The 21434-nt window shown below is 38.7% G+C and overlaps 2 protein-coding genes across 4 annotated transcripts in view; one reads left to right on the plus strand and one right to left on the minus strand.

The window, feature by feature from the left end:
* The first annotated feature begins 98 nt into the window (after window positions 1-98).
* On the plus strand, window positions 99-1826 carry LOC116767184 (sesquipedalian-1). The gene is made up of 4 exons (XM_032657374.2): window positions 99-529; window positions 605-790; window positions 1069-1209; window positions 1283-1826. The coding sequence occupies exons 1-4, from the start codon at window positions 325-327 to the stop codon at window positions 1432-1434; spliced, it is 684 nt and encodes a 227-aa protein (XP_032513265.2). The 5' UTR covers window positions 99-324; the 3' UTR covers window positions 1435-1826.
* Window positions 1816-21434, minus strand: part of LOC116767181 (protein outspread) — a 127862-nt gene continuing 108243 nt past the window's right edge. Inside the window, exons 4-16 of one of the 3 annotated variants that reach the window (XM_061527316.1) lie at window positions 20125-20313; window positions 16396-16468; window positions 16095-16226; window positions 9481-9609; window positions 9033-9181; window positions 8543-8893; window positions 4877-8440; window positions 4633-4814; window positions 4385-4552; window positions 4136-4288; window positions 3951-4047; window positions 3601-3690; window positions 1816-3528 (exon numbers count right to left, since the gene is read on the minus strand). In XM_061527316.1, coding sequence (XP_061383300.1) covers window positions 3523-3528; window positions 3601-3690; window positions 3951-4047; window positions 4136-4288; window positions 4385-4552; window positions 4633-4814; window positions 4877-8440; window positions 8543-8893; window positions 9033-9181; window positions 9481-9609; window positions 16095-16226; window positions 16396-16468; window positions 20125-20313 — 5283 coding nt within the window. In that variant the 3' untranslated portion in view covers window positions 1816-3522. Of the gene's footprint in view, window positions 3529-3600; window positions 3691-3950; window positions 4048-4135; window positions 4289-4384; window positions 4553-4632; window positions 4815-4876; window positions 8441-8542; window positions 8894-9032; window positions 9182-9480; window positions 9610-16094; window positions 16239-16395; window positions 16469-20124; window positions 20314-21434 lie in introns of all 3 variants that reach the window. The other 2 variants (XM_032657372.2, XM_061527315.1) reach the window with 2 other exon arrangements.

The raw sequence follows: 21434 nt of genomic DNA on the forward strand, positions 1-21434 counted from the left end.
TTGACATTGACAAAATATTCCACGATTCCAGTGCGAATGAAACCGTAGCATAAAAATATTAAAACTCCTAATGTTAAACTTGTCAGTTGTCAATTTGACAATGACAGATCACTGGCATAAACATTTATCAGCTTAAACAATATAAATTATATTAGAGTATATTTGTCGTTTAAAAAGTACCAAGTTTACATGGTTTTTGATCATTAAACAAAAGTAAATTACATGCCTTATCGTACTCAGTATATTGCTCATCTCGTAGCGTCTTACGAACTTGTCTTTTGTTCTTAAGTTAAATAATCCCATGTTCTCGTAAACAAGTTAAACATGAAGATTAACGAGAAAAATTTATGTGCTTTCGCTTCATCTTCAACCCCCGTGGATCGGGAGGGTTGGTTAGAAATGAGGGGTGAAGTCGGTAAGAGTTACCAAAGAAGATTTTTTATGTTAAAAGGGAATCTGCTGTTTTACTTTGAAAAGAAAGGAGACAAAGAACCCGTAGGGGTTGTTATACTCGAGGGATGCACAATTGGTATATGTTTGACTTGACAATGGGAGTAATTGAATTAAAATTTTATTACTCTTTTAACATATAATTTTTTTATAGAATTAACAGAGGAAGAATCATACAGCTTCAAAATAGTATTCCACTGTGAAGCTGGCCGTACTTATTACTTATGCACAAACTCACAGTCGTCAATGGAGGGTTGGATGAAAGCCTTGGCCTGTGCAAGCTATGATTACATGAAACTGATGGTAGCTGAGCTTCAGAGGCAGTTGGATGAAGCTCAAGGTCAGATATATTTTATGATTGTATCTTTTTTGTTTTTAAAATATAACATAATGTCAGTGATGTTCCAACAGTGTGTAAGTTCTTAGGCTGTTTTAAAATTGCAAGGGTATTCAAGGAACATGAAGATATTTTATTTTATCATATAACTTATATTATGTCAATATTTATGTTACATGTACTTGTACAAACATTGAATATAATATAAAATAGTATGAAAAGTCATTTCTAACTTCTAATGTTTTGCTAATCATTTAATATGATTATTTTGTGTCTTCCAGCTGAAGAATCTGTAGAAGCTGCGACTGTGGTCACCGTCTCTCAAGCAGGGGAAGAACCCAAAGTACCACCGAGAGGACAGAGACACAACCCATTTAACAAAGCGCCTGATGATAGTAAAGTTGTTACCGGGAGTAGACATTGTAAGACAAATTACTGAAACAGTTGATATATTTTATTTGATAAAATAATTTTCATTATAAATTGTGATTTCAGACAAAGAGAACATGAGGCCAGAAGTGGCTCGAAAGAAAGTTCCATTCAGGGAAATACACAAAGCACACGGACGAAAGATCTTGTTGGACCGCAGTGAGTGGCGAGCCTCACTACGTGCGAGACTCAGTGAAACACCTCTCATACAACTATGAGCCAGGTGAATCAGTTAGTTGTGTAGCTGTAAATATTAAACAGTAGATGAATTTAAAAAAGCAACCATTAACTTCTGAGTGTGGCACAGTTTTATATAGAAAAATTGTTTAGGACAGTATTATTGAATTTAAGGTTGTATAAAATCACTTTGTATCTTTGTTTGTTGCTGAAATATCACATTTTGTTTGAAAAGTAAAAAAAAAATATGGAAATCTTCATTATTATATAAAATAGTTGTTGCAAAAAATTTTTTCATTATCACCTAATGTGACAGAAAATAATTTTGTTTTGGAACAATTATTTGAAAGCAGCACATTAGTTATAGTAATGCCTTCCGCGGACACAGACACGCCGAGGTCAGGTGGACAAGAAATAAAACATTATTATTGTATTAAGTAGTTTATTTTAAAAAATCTTTGTTATATAATCCAACACTTTACAACGTCAACCAAGACAGGGAGATACATTCATATATATAAAGTGATTGGTGTGATTGTTACTTAGTTTTTTTTTAATAAATTTGTTAATGATATAAACTTAATAATTAAAACTAACTAAAGACTTGGACGCCAAATATAACTATGATAGTCGTGTTAGCATTACACCAGGGACCGCGTCTCTGTTGAACGACATCTGATAGTTCAGTAGAATTTTGGTATTTTCCATAACATTTTAATTGAGCAATACACCGAAAGACACGTGGCTGTGTACACACAGAGCACAGACACATCGAGGACCGACACAAAGTGGAAGACAAATGCCCAGCTTGGAAAATATGGTAACGAACACACACAGTGACAGGTGTCACACACACAGATAACTCAGTGAGTGTGACCATATAGAGAAAACTGTGACGGTGACAAACTTTAAATAACTAATGTATAGAATTCATATGAAAATAATACACGATAAAACCTGATGCAAGATATTACAAGTCAATAAGTAAGAATTTTGTTTCTAAACTAACTCAATACTACCTCATTAACGTAACAGGAAATAAAGATATGAATCGAATATATAAAATCTCCCATTTCCGAATAAATGTAAGTCTATTAATGTACAAAAATAATAAACAAGTGATATTAACCACTGAGGGAACACAGCTGTGCACTCTCTGACCCTACGGAAACAACTTCGACGACCAAATCAATGTAGAGAAAAATAATTCCCAAGACGGATATTTTGAAGTATTTATTAACAAACATGAAAATTCATCAAAATGTCGTCGAGAGTGTACAGCTGCAGCTAAACATACGACGCGCGAAAAACGCGAATGTCAAATAAAAACACATAAATAAGAAATATTTGGTAACAAACTCCTTAAAAGATAAAACGGGCAGCAAACGAACTGTGCACGAGAAGACTGGTTACAGGCAGCGGACGTGAGTATTTACACAATGTTACAATTTTACAAAAAAAAAAAAACGATACATCACTAACCCGAAACTACGCTAATTACACGAAATGAAAAGAAAAATGGTCACTCAAACAAGAAAAGAGTAAAGGATGCCTCAAATAAATATAGAATTATTTTTGGATGGCAATAAAGGGAAGTGACAGTGACAGAAGGAGGGCGACATAGATTACAGATAATTAAAATTAAGTAAAAAAAAACAATGCAAACAAAAGTTATATACAAGTCGTGGTGGGTGGGAGTTAAACAATCTGGCCACTTCTCGTAGAGGAAGGACATTTTTGGTCTTAGTTATTAACTTAAATACATATGAATACAATCTAATATATTAATGTAACAAACAAACGCCGCCAAAAAACTCGTCTCGGCAACTCGGCGGTCAAAGAACTGACTTCATTCAGAGCCAATGATCTCTTCGACCTTCTCGAGGCATCTCGGCTGAGCCTCAGCTTCATACGATTTATCGCATACGTTTAAGGTATGATGAAGCAAAGTGGCCAGGTGCTAGCGTGGTGGTGGTGGTGGGGAGACTTCTTGTGACTCGCATGACCAGTTTATATACTATCATATGGATATATCCGACGGATAAAACTTTGATTCGTTTCTTGCGTTTTGAGACGACGTCCGCTAGAGGCGCCACCGTCGCTGGCGGCTTCTCATACTCATGGTGACTTTAGTTCTGAAAACATGAAAAATAAATTAAGGCATTGCCAACTATCGTTTTCTTAAGAGACGGTTTTATATTCGTCACCTGCACCGGCGACAGCGTCATGTTCCTGGCGCTGTCCGAGCTGGTGAACACTCCTCCGGAAGTCATAGGACTCGTTCGAGATGACTTCGCCTGAATCAGATATATTATGGGATTTTATTGTATGTTATGTGTGGAACTGCGAGGGCTCCGAGTGAAGATACAGCTTGATAACTATACACATATATATAATCACCAAAGACCAGGTTTTACATAAACATATGTATATAGTGAGACGGTTTATATGATTACATTTTTTAATTAAAGATAAGAAACCGAATGAATTCCTCGCCCGTGTGATGAGGCCTTTATTTAATATGACAATGTACTAAACCACATCAACCGTGTATTACCGGAGCGTCCTCTATCAGCTGCGCGAGTGAGGAAGCCTCAGAGTTCTTCAGCTCATTATTCGCCTCCGACATGATGTGAGCTCGAAGTTGTTTGTTGCTGAAAGTAGATACGTTGTTATCGCAGATGGATCATGATGGACACTGTGTCGAGTGTCGAGGTATCAGTGTCATGGGGTGAGTTATACCGCGCGTCCAACTGCATGATGTGTTGGTGGGCGTGTGCGAGCTGGGCCGCGGTCGCCGCCAGCCGTTCCTCCAGCGCCGCGGATTCCACACACTTCACCGAGTACTTCTCGGACAGAGACAGGATCTCGCGTTTTATTTCCTCCATCTCTTGTCTGGAAAGCGTAAAGAATAATTACAAGGGGAATAAAACGTCTGAGTGTAGTGACGCGCACCTGTCGGTTTGACAGTTAATGAAAGTCAATATTCACTGGTGCCTCGAGCTGAGCTGTCCCAGGTCGGGAGCGCCTCGTGCGAGGAACTCCGCCTTGAACTTGTCGACCTCGCGGCGGACTTCGCTCTCGTGTGCCTTGCGCATGGCGTCCAGCGCAGCTAACGTGGCGCGAGTCTCTTCCGCCAACGCTTGCTCTTTCTCCAGCCTTTGGGGAATGGAAACGGCGAGTTATTTTTAACATCATCACACGTCCCAGATTAAAGCAGTCCAATGTTCTCTACTGACCTGAGCTGATCTCTTTCCGCGCGATGCTTGTCTTCCATCTCCCTCACGATGCGGCGGTGGCTGCTTTCCATAGCCATGAGCCCCTTCTCGCACAGCGCTCTCAGCTGCTCGATCTCTTGCTGGTAGCGTGCCCTCAGACCGTCCCCGTGCGCGTCCGTGGACACCGCGCTCTGCGTTGTTTGCTTTGATTAAATATAGTTAAGAGACTCGACTCCTATCTCACCGAGGGACACCGGTCACTCACCTGATACGCCGCTCGGAGGCTCTCCAGCTGGGCCGAATACTCAGAGTCGAGAGCGGCCAGCCGGCGCTGTAGTGTACGGGCTCGTTCTCGTAGTCCGGATCGCTCTCTTTCATGTTGGGCCTGTAGCTGAGCTCGAGCGCGGCGAGCTGCTGCTAGTGCGGCAGCTTGCTGAGCCAGCGCGCATTCGCTGCGAGCCCGTTCGGCAGAGAGCCGCTCCAGAGCCTCCTGTAGACGAGCGCACTGCGGACACTGCAGAGCTTCCACGCGTCGCCTCAAGGCATCTAGGCGCTGCACCAGCCCGCCGCCGGACGAACCCTCGTCGTCGACCGCTCGCTCGTCGCCCAGGTCTGCCGTCAGCCTGCGCTGCGCCGCCGCCACCGCCGCCTCCGCGCGCTCGAGGCTCTCGCCGATCTTCATCGAGTCTTCACTGTTGCCCGAACAGTCACTGGAGAAGAGCGCCCGGCATTCGGTCGAGAAGTGCCGGAACAGGTAGACGAACTCGGCCTCCGTGGCGGGATCCGTCTCCAACGAGGAGATGGCGTCCTCGGAACGGCGACCGGCGTCGAACGGTTCGGAGGCGCGGTAGGTGCCTTCGAGAACGGCGACGCGGGCGTCCACAAGAGCCTTCTGAGCGAGGACGTCGGCCAGCTGCTGCAGCAGCGCGCGGCTGTCGAGTCCCGGGGAGCCCTCGCGGCGCCGATCGGCAGCGAGGCACTCGCGGTAGCGCGCGGCGATATCTCGCACGGCGGCGTCCATCTCGCAGCGCAGGTGGTCGTGAGCTGCCTGCCACCAAAGTTCCAAATCGGCCCGGTGTTGCGCTGTTAGTGTGAGTCGCGCATTCCTGGACTCGTGCAGCCGACTCTCGCAGAGCTGCGCCGCTCGGCCTAGCGCACGCGCTACCTCAGCTTGTACCAATTCTGCTCCGAGGGCGTCGCGTGCTGCCGCCCACGCCTCCCGTACCCGAGCCGCTTCTAGGCCGGCACGTTGTCGCTCGGGCTCGTCTCCAACCGCCGCGTAGTGTAATGTTTCGTTAGCGAGCGCAGAACACAGCTCACCCAGCTTCTCGGTCTTGTATTTGTCAACAGCCTCCGCAACCTCTTTCTGAGACGTTTTCAAGGCGTCCAGGTCCGCACTCTGTATAATCACTTCTGATTTACTCGGATCGTCTTCTTCTCTATTGTTGGTCATCACATCGATCTTTCGTGAAAGTATTCTCGCCAGATAGTCCAGGGAGCTCTTTGTGGCGGATGTGGTTTTCTCTCCATTTATTTTACTCTTAAGGTTATCGATCAATTGACTAGTTTCGATTATTTCAGACCTTATTAGTCTAGCAAAGAATCTGCTTCCGTTAGACGATTCGAGGGCCTCCTGTATTCGTCCGATCAGAACCGCCTCGTATGCTAACTTTTCTGCCAAAATTTCTAAACTCTTTCTTTGCGTTAATTCTCCAGCTTCATAAAGGGCTGCTTTCTTTTTAGATATTTCTAGAAGTTTGGACCTGAGTTGTTCTTCTAGCTGGACCACTACCTGAGCAACACTGTCGTTAATGTCCTCAGTTCGTTGTTCTGAGGCATCTACAACACACTTATCAAAGCACTCCTGTAGTCGTTTGCTGACATCCATTAAACACTTTTCCATAGATTTTATACTGTACTTCTTCTCGACGCTCGGCGATGGAGATCGTCTGGACTTAGCCGCTCGCATTGCGCTCATTTGACAAAGACAGTCATTAATTTTGCTTCGTGAATGAATGATAATATTTTCAAGAGTTTGAAGCCTATCTAAAAGATGCCTTTGTGATTGTGTCCCAATTGTACAGCTTTCTAAGCTCTCGCTATTAGTCGTACCTTCCGGAGATCTTGCCATGGGGCTTAAAGATTCACAGGAATTTGTTAAATCTCGGCGATTTTCTATAGCAGTTGCAACTTTGGTTTCAAGCGAACTCAAGCGGACTAGCATTTTCATGGGCTCCGAACTTGTAGCACTATCTAATGATTTCCGTCTCAGTCTAGCCGCCAACCTTTTCATTCGTTTCTCGTCGTTGGTACTATCTGTTTTAGAGACTTTTTCCTTGGCAGGCGAAGCGCTTTTAGAAGGGGAGTTTATTGTAGGCACGGATTCGCCGTTTTCTAGAGACGCAATCTTATTTTCAAGTTCTGTCAACTTTTCTTCCAATTCTTTTCCTAACGTAAAAGATTCTCTGCCTTTTAATGACAGACTGCGCCTCTTTTCTCTGGATTCCGTTTTCTGAATTTTATGTTTCAACGTTCGCACTTGTTTGTCTGAAGCTGTCAGCTTCTGTGTTAAATCTACAATACGTGTAGCCATTAAATCCATTTCTGACCTGATGCATTGTTCTCTCAGTTTCATTTCGTTTTTCAGCTTCATATTAGTAATTTCCAGTTCATCATACATGTTATGGGATTCGCGAAGCTCTTTCTTCATGGCCTTAATTTCCTCTATGGCCTTTAAAAACCTGTCCCTTAAGTCTACATACTCTTGTATCAGTCTATTTTTCTCTAAAGACTCGAGATTCAAGTCTTTATTGATGTTGCTGAGATCACTCAGTGACCCAATGCTTTTCCTCTTTTCCTTGGTCGGTGACTCGTTTATAACCTTGTGCTCGAGTTCTCGTATTCTTGAATATAATTTATCATTATCTTGGACACTTCTCATCAGCTTATCGTTAAGCTCATTTAATTCTCTCTGCAGTTGCTTTATGGTGTCATGAGCTGTCGATAACTGCTGGGTCAAGTTTTCGCAGTGATCGTTGGATTCTTTTAAAAAGTTTTGTGTTTCCGTCAGCTTCTTTTCCCACATATTGTTATGTTCGTTGTATAGTTGCTTTATTGTATGCAAACTCTCGGCTTCCTTCGTCCTAACAGCCAGTTCTTCTTCTTTCTGTTGCAGTGTTATCACGAGTTCCTCCATTTTCTTTTCCTTTAAAGCGGCTTCAGCTTTGAGTTTTCGTAGTCGCGCCAGTTCTGACTCGGCCGTGTTGACATCGTTCAGCGCTTGTTTGAGTTGATTTCGTAAATCCTCTATTTCAATCGTCTGTTTATCTATCGTCGAGACGTAACTCCGTTTCCTCGGTTCATTCGGTTTATCGTTTTCGTCAACTTCGGTTATTATCTTCTGATCTTTTTCTTTGGTAGCGTCGATTTCATCTTTATCAAGTTTCGTTTCTGGTTTGGGTGCAGTTTGTTGACATCCACGTGCTCGTACTTTTTCTTTTACTTTAGAGATAGGCGTGCGGTTGAGAATTGGTGATGGTGGCGGTTGTAGGGTCAAGTCTCCCCAATCTGCGCTATCCCTGCGACCACCTTCAGATGCCGTCCTGTATTCTTCATCCGAAGAAAATGGTCCCGATTTCGCAGTGTTCGGTGTGATGGGTGTTACAGGAGAAGTTGACGACTCAGAAGCTTGATCTACAGAATCCTCTCTTAAAATAAGAGACAGTGATCCAGTATCCGGTAGACCGGCCGTCCTTCGCATAGCCGAGACCCAATTGGCTCTGATACCAGCTGTAACGGCTGATAAGACTATGTGTTTGCCATCCCATGTCTGAAATATTATTAAAATAATAATAAGAAACAAAGCAAGAATTAAAAAAGTAGAGTCAAAAATACGGTAAAAAATTATGTTCAATAAATTATGTCAACATACCTCAGTTTCAAAAGCAAATCCATTCGTAGTTGTAGAAGACGGCAGTTCCACCACTCGCGATATTCCACTCAAATCAATAACTCCATCCATCAGACCTCGGTGTTCAGCATGCGGGTCCCTGAAGTACAACAGAGCCGCTCCTCGGAGTACGAACCAGTGTCGCGACCAGCCCCCGGTTCCTCGTCTCTGGAGCCACCCCGCTCGCGCATGCAGCAATCTTTCAGCTGGCAGTTCCACTCGGCCTCCTTCTCCTTCCGTAGCTTCCACTGTGTCGGTCGGTTCACTGCCTTCACTGGCCGAGCTCGTTATACCTTCTTCGGCAGGCGGACCTCCATCGGGTGAACCTCGAGCCTGGGAATTTCGTAATGATATATTTGGCTGTTATTTTTAAAAGGGGAAATTATTTTAACAGGGGGGTTGTAGAGTACTCTTTATTGCTGTAGACATTCATTGACCCTATGGAAAAACTATAGTTCCGAGTGATTTATACCAGTAATCTATCAGGTGGTGGCAGTCGTGTGGGTCTCTCCAAGGCAGGTAGGGCTCGTCGTGAGCGCGGGCGGGTCAGGGACGCTGCTATATCACGCAACTGTTCGTCGTACTGAGCGTGATGCTGCAGGAGTGGAGACGAGACAGAACCTGCAGATGACAGGAAAATAGGAGTTAATTAAGGAAAGTAATATAATTAAGGGATTTAATAATGTGTGATATGCATTCACCAACCCCTTTAACCAGTGCCGTGATGCAGAGAGCAAGAGTTAATAACGATGTTTGTAAGAGGCCATGTTATTATGCTGTTTCAGAAAGGAAATGCAGGACATTTAACATACACATTAAACTTAGGTTGTGGTATCAGGTAAAGAAGTTTATTCTAGACGGTCGATCCCTTGACAGCTTTACATTCTGAAAAGAAAGAGTCATCGTTTGTCGTAAGATACCTTCGTCGTTGGAAGGTGAGGTGGTGGGTTCGGGCCAGGTGTCCCGTCGTCGGGAACGAGCCTTCTCCTCGCCGTTGATCTTATCCCTTGTGGGCGGTGACGCGGACGAGACCGGCTGATCCGTATACACTGATTACAAACAAAGGATATATTTGCGTATACCATCACTGGCATGCTTTGAGTCTAAACTCTAAAGTACATACATACAGTTATTTTACGTCGTTAGGGCATGAAAAATATTTGGAGTATTTGGTTTTATAATATTTTTTATTACTCATTGTTTTTAATTTTAATTCGTCTTATATTTATATAAAAAAATCATTTCATTATTAAATATATCATCGAGCAATCAGACAATGACGAGTGTTCGAAATAAAAATGTAATAAAATTTATGCCGATTACAGAAAAATCACTTGGGACGAAATTTTTCCGGCGTTTATATAATCCTAACAGGTTTTTTTTCTGTAACACTTTAAACACAATACAAACCCGTATCCTCACGGCATTGAATCGCGTACACTTAAGCCAGTCATTATATGTACGAGTCAGATTGCATTCAAATTATTGATGCGATCAGTCAACAGTGTAAAGGCTGGTTGACATTAATTCTGTTCTCCGACTGAGATAATTGAAGGAATCCAGCAACGAGCAGATCGCGTGCCAAGGTCGGAAATAAGATAAAAACATAAAAATATGCGCCCTTTTAGCTGATAATTTACGACTCGGGGAATGGACGGACGCGCTAGTTATTGTTATATTAAAATACGTCTTAAATACTCTGCTCGTATATGTCATAGTTTATGATTTAAATTGAAAATCTCTGTTTATTGTCATTTTAAGCACATTGACTATAGGCTTATTTGCAGTAAATTATATTTTGAAACATGCTACGATTGTTACTATACGCTATATAGATTAGTGAGAAATGTTTAATATCGAGACACACAAGTGAATATTTTGGTTTATATGCTCGCCTCAGTGTTGTATGGAGCGCTTAACGACCAACTATCGAGCGATCTCTGCTCTGACGATCAAATAATATAAATGAACCTGTCATTATGCAAAATTGCGCTCTCCGTCGAAACATTTAACCCGTACGAAGACGCACGCGATCATAAACCTGAAGAATTCCGATTGTTGCTATACTTAGATATCCGTTTAAACGGACACAACCGCGCCATTAGGTCAGTTTCATTTGGGTACAAATGTGTTCATCCTATTCCAGCGCTCGCAACTATTTTTGCAATAAAATATATCAACCTGAATAGCCTAGTGTAGCAAATTCATTGCACCTTAAACGATATTGTTACTTTGAAAAATTATAGCCTCGGTAAGTCGGTTGAAATATCCAAATAGCTAACATTTTCTATTCAAATGGGCTACACTGTACCCAGATGCCTCACTAAATGGCGTCAACTTGATCGTTCTCTTTGTCGGCAACGCGAGGATATATTATGTATATAAACACACGTATGTATTCACGTGTAGATATAATGATGTATGTAAGCTAGACGAACTTATCGTCATTTAGATTGCAGTCGTATATTTGTGAGTCGCAGTCCCAGCGCAGTTATTATTTTGCATATTAATTCTTTATTAGCGATCACATCAGACTGCTGTGGCTGTCTCGAGAGATGTCAACGTTTTCACCTGTTTTATGAATAAATATTAATGTCTAGAGAAAGCATGAGAAATATAAGATTGGATCACACACTTGTAATTAGAGACGATTGATTTATACGTCTGTGAGTTATTTTATTTACGAAATGAATGACTATTTACTTATGAATAGCTATGAAATTGTGTTTTGATGTTAAAATTAAGTACTGCGGTGATTTTGCTATGAAGGTTTTAAAATAAAATGTTAAACTAGTATGTTAGGGATAGATAACACATTACTCTCTTACAGATTATTAAGGTTTCTATTTTATGCATAAAAATAATTGAGTTGTTAAAGTCAAACAGCAACTGTGGATCGCCTCTTATATTGCTTCAGATCCTATTTTCATGTACTGGTTATGAAAGTTATGAAGAAATTGCGCAATGAATTATATATAAATCTTTTTTTATGACCGAAATAGTTCAAAATATTAACAAATCAACGTAATCTTACCTACCCTGTAAATGAACAACTTCAGAGTAAAAAACAAATATCTTGTTAGTTTCTTATTACTTGCACTTTATGTCACATATATTTTATAAGTAAATATTATACGTTTTCCGTCTAGCTAGTGGCTGCTCATGAAACTAATATTTTCAATATCAAAATCGTTTTAGAGCTTAATATTTTTTTTAAATGTATTGACGTAATGGGTATAGTAATATTGGTAATATTAACAATTCAGAAGTAACACTCAAAAGGGTTTTTACAGAAATTTCTTGTAGCTAACACATTAAACATGAACATCAGTTCATCAGTTAAGTATGTCGCTCTGTAAACGTTGTGTACAATCTCACGTAACCTTGAACCGTACCCGGTAACTGCTCCACGCCGTGTTGTTATATTTATGTGTCATTTGTAATGTGAGTTTAACAACAAACACAATAGACGCAACAATAAAAGACTGCTCGATATATTAACTTAGACCTCAAACGGAACGCTCATGAAATATATTATTGTATAACTGACATCGACTTTAGCGAGCATAAAGCAATTTTAACCATAAATATGACAAGAAATATAAAATATAGATGATCAGTTTTTTCCACAATAATATTGAGTATTGTTAAAGTTGTTATTTTTGTTATTGATTTGTTCGATGGGAGATACATAAAGGCCGCATATAGACTTCATGATGGGACAAGATTTATCGAAGTCTTAAATCATCTGACCTCGGATCAAGTGGGGCGAAGTAGCTTAGTACTCCTCAAGGCACGTGAAAACAGACTACAGAGGGTGTTGTTTGTTTTAGATATCGTAAGGTCAAGCTAGAAGTCTTAGAGCTACCTGAAGGTTCTAATACCAAGCCCTCCACATAACGAAAACAAGTTATTTAGGCTGCAGACAAAACAAATTAATTAATTTCAATAACGTCATCTTTATTTCAATTTTAGTAAGTTGACCCTTATTTAATACCTAAAAATCTTGCAATATGCCCATTGAATATAGTTTTAAGAATAGTAGTGTGTTGGATTTTCGGGCATATACGAAAATTTGGTAAATATAAAGACAACGCGGACAAAAAAGGCGGGTATCAGATAGTCTCATAACAATGTAAATTTTACGGTTAGTTTACTTGTGTACATAGATAAATATATACATTTTTTGTGTCATAAAAACGATGCAAGTTTAAAATACTGGGTTCAAGTTAACCGCTGGTAAATCAGCAAATTGTCTAGTTTGTTAATCGTTGTAAATCATCGTCCGTCGGACGCCCACAGCAGTATTGTGCTTACGCGTGATGTTTGATTGATGGCAACACACACGCCGGACTCTGTCGTTGATTTATAAGAATGCGATGTTTTGGCGTCTCGTTTCAAATGATAATTACATGAAAAAGCAGTTAACTAACTTTAAGGAGGTCGTCGAACTGATCTCGGTACCGAATTGAATATAAAAACAGCAAAGCAAATTTTTTATCGTTTAAATAATAGTTATGGTATTTTTCACGGATCCAATAAGCACGTGTGTTTGTTTTTCTATTTTATGATGTGTTACAAGTACGTCCTTCTTTGTAATGTACTCTGTATGACAGAATATGAACTATAATTTGGAAGAGAATTACATTATAGTACTGAGTTCTGCCCGTAAATATTTAATATTTTTTTATTATTTATTTAATGATTATTTTAATATTTCCCCCCACTTGTCTTTTGTATTTTAAAGCCTCTTGGCAGACAGTTAGTCCGCACAAAACGCAATTACATTCAGTTTTAAAATATGCTGAACATTTAATGCTTCAAGATTTCATCAGTAACGTGAGGGGTCAACGACCCAGCATCATTAGTCACTATGTTAGAGCTTTCGTCGAGACATCACAGATTCGTCAGCATTTTTTGCAGAGTTACGAACGTGTCACGATTCAAAGAAGCAATTAAGCCGAAAATTACATAATTGTATATACATTACATTGACTTTTTATAAGATTTTTTGCTCCAAATATTGTGGGGTATTATCAAAATAAAGATCAAATTAAATGGAAGACCCTGTGGTTATATTTTAGAGTGACCGCAACACATTCGCGGCTTTTACGTTTATAGAGATCGAATTCGTTTATCATTGTTGAAATAATCTCTGAAAACAACAAATATATCCCGGAACTTCGGCAACCGTTATTAAAATCTTCGAACAACAACCACACAAACATTCACTGAATATTTCCGTTAAACTAATAATTTATTTCATTAAACGTAACAGACATCGCTGCCAATAGTTAACGACTAATGCATCATAACTTTTGTTATCATTGGAACCGAATTGCAACAGCCGACGTGTAGACAAAGGTCGTCATAATTCATAGAAATGTTAATTCAGATAACTTTAATGTTAATATCGTGAATAAATCATAATATATTTTAACAAGTCGGATGCCGATTTGATTGGAAACCTTGCATTTTTGTATGGATGTATATTGAGTGTAAATAGCATTATCGTCTAATAGTTTTATTTAATAGCTAACTGACGTACTTCAAGTAGTTGGGAATATTATCTCATAATAGACGAGTGTGAACATTGTTGTTGTAAATTATGTTATTACTGAAACTCATATTTTTCTCACCTAAACAGAAAATATTACAACGTATTTACTTAACATGGAATATTTCATGATTCTTTTGTAAGTTTCATGATGATAATATAATTAAAATATTAGTGTTATATAAACGTAAAATAAAGTTTGATAGAATAAGAATAATTACCAGTTTAGTGCGTAGTAGTGGTTATACGAGGTAACATGTAATTATCGAAGGTTACTGCTAAGGTATTAGATAGGTTACTCAGATCACCCGCGTAGGACCGAGTAGGTACAGGTTTGACTTTTACTACTGTTAAAATATTAATTCGGATCACTTTAAATTATCTCTAAGTTAAACGTAGTTACGGTCTAACAGAGTTAGCATTCAGCGATTTTTTTTAACTACAAATAAAATCAATAAAGCAATTTTTTTTGTGAGTTATGCCTCCATTTCTTTTAAAGACTTAAATATTATAAATAAAATCGTAATGATGCTACAAGTCCCTTTAACGGCAGTACATCACAGACTGTTTAAACTTAACACTCGACACAAGCAACATGACTTACAACACGTAGTTAATGAGTTATCTGTATATGAAGTGCAATCTGTACCTTCGACCCGGGAAACGGAATGTTAAGGAAAAACATGGACTGATAAAACTCTGATGAAAATATGTCTGTTATTATTTGTTTGTGATGAACCAGGAAAAGTTGAATTAAATGTAATTAATATATTTTTATGAATATTAGACTTGCATCTTAAAGATTTTACATTGACGTTATCTGTGCATTCCGTGTAGCTGTGTACGTGGTATCGCGTTTGTAATGTGTGGCACGTCCCGCGGGTATGTGGTAAGTGCCATGTGCCTCCTAGCTCAACCTGTCACCTATCTAACGGTTTCTAATTAGGACCAGCCCGAGATTTATAACCTTGGCGATGTTGGATAGGAAGGGGACATCCAGACAGTTAGATTTGATATTTTTTAACATAACTATGATCCTATCCCTGTATTTACTCCTACAGTTATTGCTTACAGGACGCGAAGTAGTCGAAATTGGATTTGTAATTATATATATATATATATATATATATATATATATAATTTTGCATTAATGATAATCCACTTGCAAATTACAGGATGTTATAATATTAATATAAATTAAATATAACGTTGAAGTAATCATTAAACCAGATAATTTACATATTATAGTGATTGCTATCTAAGATTCCGATCGAAATTTCGTAACAACAAAACTTACTTATGTTTTGGCTCGTTCTAACCGATTTCAAAATAAATACTAACGTTACAAAATTATTTAGAACTCACTAATAAGGCCCACAGTTATAAAGTTATGGGACAAAATTTGAAATGCAAATTTCCATGAGCGCCATCTAAAGTGGGAAGGCATGTTTGAATGAGGGAAAATATATACTGGTTCAGTTGTGTTCGGAAGCAAATGATTTTGTAACAGTGTTTAATTTGGAGCTTGTTAGATGTGATGTAGCTGGTTAAACTGGGGAGGGAGAAGTCACCTGTATATCGTATAACCTACAGAACAGATCGAGCATCTCGTGAGTAGAATTTTATTTATGTTATTAAAACATTACAATTATTTATATCTTAGATAAACTTAGCAGTAAATTAAAATAACATTAAAAAGTCGAGATATCACGACAAAACCGGAACACGTGTGTATCCTACCTAACTGAATTGCAAAAGGCTGTATATCAGATGCATGCTCATTTGAAATAGGGGCCGATGTCACGTGGGAGTGGCCCGTTGAATAGATTCAATGAAAGCTACCGAAGGTTGTATGTTCCCAGGGTTATCAAGGACATGTACATAGCGTAGTCATGAAAAATTGTGTAATAGTGACAGGTTCGATAGAGACACACGAAGGTTAAGTTGCTATTAGTTACTGTGGACAGCGTTTCTCACCTTTAGTGTCGATGTTGGTGGGGGCAGCGAGGCTGGGTATCTCCGGCTGCGGCGGCTGGACTCGTGGCCACGTGGTCGTGCTGCCGCAGAACCTCGGACGGCAGTCTGCTGCGTCGCGCAACGTCGACGCGTCTGCGGAGTATTCTGTAATCAGATCCCGGCCTTAAACTGCGTCTTATACCGTGGAGGGAATGTATTGTTTGCCACAAGCTGTAACTGAGACGCTTCGCTTTATAGCTTCATAATCCTTGTAACGTGTATTGGATGCTAAAGCCTGTATCGTGATAGAGTCTGTACATACTTCTCGTTGTCGAAGATTGCAGTAAACTCGCGGTCTGACCTCCGGGAAACGTGGCGTTGCGTTTGTGTCGGCCCTGAGGACAAGCGAAGCGAATTAATAATTATAAACAAGTTATTTAGTAGAAAGGTTGATTAGGTTTCTTATTAATAGTATTTTATGGTACGAAACTGGTTCCATTTAAACGAGGAACCGGGATCATTTAACGTACTAACATTTATAACATCAGCAGATCAAAGCTGGTTTCTAGATGTACAATAATTTTTGCGGTAAATTTTAGTACCGATTAAATTATATATATATATATATATATATATATATATATATATATATATATCTGTAAAGTCTATATTATTGCTCTGATATCTTTGAAATTAATCAGACATAATTCTAAATCCCCCAAACGATACTATAATCGTAATAGATGGCACAATAACCGTACGAAGCTTTTGAGGTTCATTCAGATTAAACCCTACACGTCTGTTAGAACTTTCATGACAGCCCACAAATCTTCGTAATCCACGGCGTTCGATTACAGCTTAAGGAGTGGAAATGCTGTTAGAAACTTGTTAATTGTTCGAAAGCACATAACTGTTCACCGATAGACGAACGACTGGACCTTGGCTAATGGATTAATTGTATTGAGGGAAATTACATAAATGGAGGCTGGGATCGGATTATTAAAATAACAAAGGTATCTTACAATAAGATCGCGATGGATTCCGATGTGACGAGCTATTGAATTATCAACAACAAAAATGTTGTTTAAGGTCTAGGAGAAGTCAGAAGGAGAGAGATGACTTTCAAACATTAATGTGAACATAAAACAATTAGATCTCACCCACACCGTTACATTAAAGACTTCTGGTGTCGTTGAACTGATAACTTTTGATATGAGCTTTGTTTGTACGTAATAAATAACCTCAAGAGATAAATGAAGTCAGAATTATGGAGGTTGACTGATTTTATGATGAGATCGTCCGAGTTGGTCCTCGATACAAAGTAACACGGCACTCGCGCTGTGAATAAGAAGCTGCTGATTACATAAAATTGATTTTACCGTAACACGTCCGAAACGATTTATTACTCGTTAAACTGGATCCTCGGTTATTAATTCACAACACCATTAATTTTATGCAACTCAGTTAAAATAACACAAATTAGTTATAGCGTCCAATTAATTCACTGCTAATTGAATCAGTTCCCAGTTAAATTAATTGGTCTAACAATTTCTACACTTCCTCGACCTGGTATGGTGTTCTAATGTTGCTCGGTGACTTCCTTATATCGACAAAAACACTAATTAATGTGTTCAGGAGGATGTGTTCATAAAAATGGTCTACGGTTATTACAACTCCTCTTTGATCATATATTTTTTCTTTTTCCCTTGTCTATAAGCGATAGCTAAAAAAAATTGTTTTCAACATAATTTAGTTTACAAGAAACAATAGCTATATATATATATATACAGTAATAACTCGTGTGCAATTCCAATCACTAGTTCAGTTCCAATAAAAATGTCGTATTTTAAATACGGAGATTAACCATGAGTGTTCTGATGTCTCTGTCGTGAACGCACGCCACGCTCTAATTAAAACGGAAGCAGAAACCCGGCGTTACAAAGAAATATAAACATGATCGGCGAATCTAGAGCAGAATAATATTTATTTTGCAGCTTTGTATTTTAATCCCTCAGCTTGTATGTTGTTTGTTGATCACGCGTGCCATGTGAGGCTGACAGCCCAGCAGAAAATAGCTGATGGCCCAATTTTAGTAGCCTCATTTTTAAATTAAGGATAGAAGCTTTTACAATAGCGCAGTGAGTCCCGAGTAATTTGATCCGACATTAATTACGCCTCACAGTCGGGCCAACAGAAAATTCACTGGAACCAATTGACAAATTGCTCTTATGACATGACCATAGCACATTTGTGATATTTAGGACATACTTAGTAGCTCGGTAGTTTTTTGTGAGGTCAGCGACCTTTCTAGTTTTGTACCAACGCTAAGCAAAAACCGTCATTAGACACGTCTCGAATTATTAAAATCATTATGAAGTTCTTCATTATATCAAAACCTTAATATACTGATAAAGTGATATTGAAATTGCAATAAAAAAATAGGGTACGTTTGATTTAATGTGATTAATAAAGAGAATCAGAGGAGCGGCAAATATCAAATGAGAGAAGTTTTAGGAAGCCAAAAAATGACGGCAGGATCCATTTCAAAAAGGGTTCACCACAGAAGTATCGATGTCGTAGCTTTCTGTAGATTCAGTTTCCATAATCAATATTCATTTATAAGAAACGCTCTTACAATATCGCTACTTACTGTACTTACTGTAACGACGTTGCGACAATCGATTATTTTGTTAGTTACCAACAAGCTACACAGATTTCACCGCAGCTTCTCAGAGGCTTGCGCATGCAAACCGAATTGCATACAAAGAATGTGTGAAAATATATATTTGTGATGTAGGTAATCTAGTTTATTCTCAGGTTTCGCGTCGACCAAGGTCAGAAGCCGGTTCTAATTGTCTGACCGTGACGCTAACCGCTTTGTTTGTTTAGATATTCAGTTACAGCCAACGACTATTGTTGAACGTCAAGGAACTTGAAAAAGATGGACGGAGTGGAGTGCATTATGCGAGGACAATTAACAGATTTTTACCAGAATTAAGTTATTTAATACAATTTTATTTTTTGTTTCGTCCTGCTTCTATTTGTACGGAGGAACCCGAAGAGCGAGTTGAGGAAATGGTATGATAAATATATATAAATAAAAAGGAACAGTATTGGTAGAAACTCACAACCAGTTCACATTATCTGACTTCAAAGTAGCAATTATTAAAGTAAATGTCACTAACTTTCATATTATAAAGGAAATTATTAATGCTGTTCGCATCAAAGAGTTTGATAAATTTATCTTCCGAACTTAACTATTTATTTGAAGCTTAACTAGATATGTATATACTAACGGCCGTCTAATGAACAGAAACACATACAAGAAAATGTAATGTCAAATCGCTATCATGTGTATGTACAAAAATAAATGACCAAAGATCTTTTATATTGATATTTAACAATTAATAATTAATGCAGATACGAAGAAAATAAACTCATTACATATTTATAAATATTAAATGAGCCCATAAAAGGACATAATGAATAAAACATAAGAAATCCCTTGAAATTTTAATCAAGTACTCGTCGAACAGATAATATATTATCTATTGACGGAAGAAACATCATCCGATAAGTAATCATTTTGTTATCTCATTTTTCAACTGCAACACTCAACCTGCCGCCATTACAGTTCTCGTAATTATTGAGTCATGGGACCTTAAGGGTAATTTATCGGTCAATAACATGCACCCGTACGTCCCGTTATAGCCCGAAATATAGTATTTACGGTTCTAAACCAGAAGTGTCGGTTAATGAGGCGTTCGGCGACTTCCTGAAGACGGCCCGAGCGAGCGTCGACTACACAATGTGGAAGCAATTTGTGTTTTCATACCTCTTGGTAGTTACTTTAATTATGAAGAGGTGGCTAACCTTTACAAAGTAAACGATCAGCACTCCACTATTTTCATAATATTCGTAAACTTCATTATCTTCAAATGCATTCAGAGAGACCTTATTATGCGTAAATTAATGTATTTGTGAGTTTAGAAATTTTGGTCCCTATGATATAAAATCTAAATACTTAGTATATGAGACCCTCATTTATTACCTTGCTCCTCGGATATACGCTCAATACGTCCGTCCACCACCTGGCTTCCTCCCTGGATGTGCCCTTCACGAAGGTGACCCTCTCTGGCGCGGTGATAGCGATACTGTGGGGGTGTCCAGTCACGCTGTCCGCCTCGCTCACCTCCAGGACAGTCGTCATGTCTACGCTGGCTTGTGGGACTGTATCTGGCTGTAATAAAAACATATCATCAGAACACAGCAAAATAATGCACATATAAGGATAGCGTGAATTATCCAATAAACAGAATTAAACAATCTCACTATAGAGCTGTTATGTAAATAATAAAACGTACCGATTCCATTCGGAATGAGTCAGGAGACGCAGTTATCGCTAAAGCAATGTTATAATCAAGTTTTCTCCATGGAAATTGTAGTTAACGGCACTTCGTAACATTAGCTACGGAGCGCCGCAGCAGGGGGCGCGACTGGACGCGTATTCTGACCGACATCTTAAGTTGTTACCTCAGAACCATCGCATTACTATTGATATACACCTTTCAGTTCCAAACGTTAAGAAATAACACCTTCTTATCGTTATTTAAACGAAGAAAATATACCAAGTAACTTGATTAAAAGCTTCTTCTAGTGACAAACGAATGTACATCCGCTGTATACTTCAATGTCACACTTTAACGGAGAGAAAAGTATGCAGCGTCGCTACTCCTTAGGACCTAATGGGCCATCCGGTGCACACAATTAGTTAAAAGAGCATTACGCATATTCAATACTTGTCTGGAAGAATTATTATAGTTATCTACATAATCTAGAATGTAGATGGTAGTGAGAAGACCTCTGGAATAACATTTTTAAAATAGTATCTCAGGTATTCGTAATTACGGCTTAAGAGCTTTATTTATCAAAGGATTTTTTTTCGAGTTATTTAAAGGTCTCAAATTATTTCTCGAGGCGAGGACTATTTACTAAAATTGCTGCTTGATTCATTAGTATCTTCACTGCGGCTTTTCGTTTGTAATTAAATTATTTAATAATAAATTTAGAGGACAATTCACTGCTACTTAATGCCGAGGACAATCTATTCTGACTGTGACCGGAACGTGACCCATAGTCAGGTACTTTTAAAATGAATTTGTATGCAGACGTATAAATAGTACTAAAGATTTTTCTTTGTTTTACTCGCGAAGAATGTATAAAAATATAACTCATATTCTGTTAGCAGTTTTTAATTCAATAAAATTACGAGATTTTTTCTATAGTATACAGAATTTATTGTCTTATTTATTTAGGAAAATAGTGAACTAAAATTGTTTATAAGATCAAATTAGTAAACAA

This window comes from Danaus plexippus (genome assembly GCF_018135715.1).
Source record: "Danaus plexippus chromosome 9 unlocalized genomic scaffold, MEX_DaPlex mxdp_24, whole genome shotgun sequence".
Lineage (NCBI taxonomy): Eukaryota > Metazoa > Arthropoda > Insecta > Lepidoptera > Nymphalidae > Danaus > Danaus plexippus.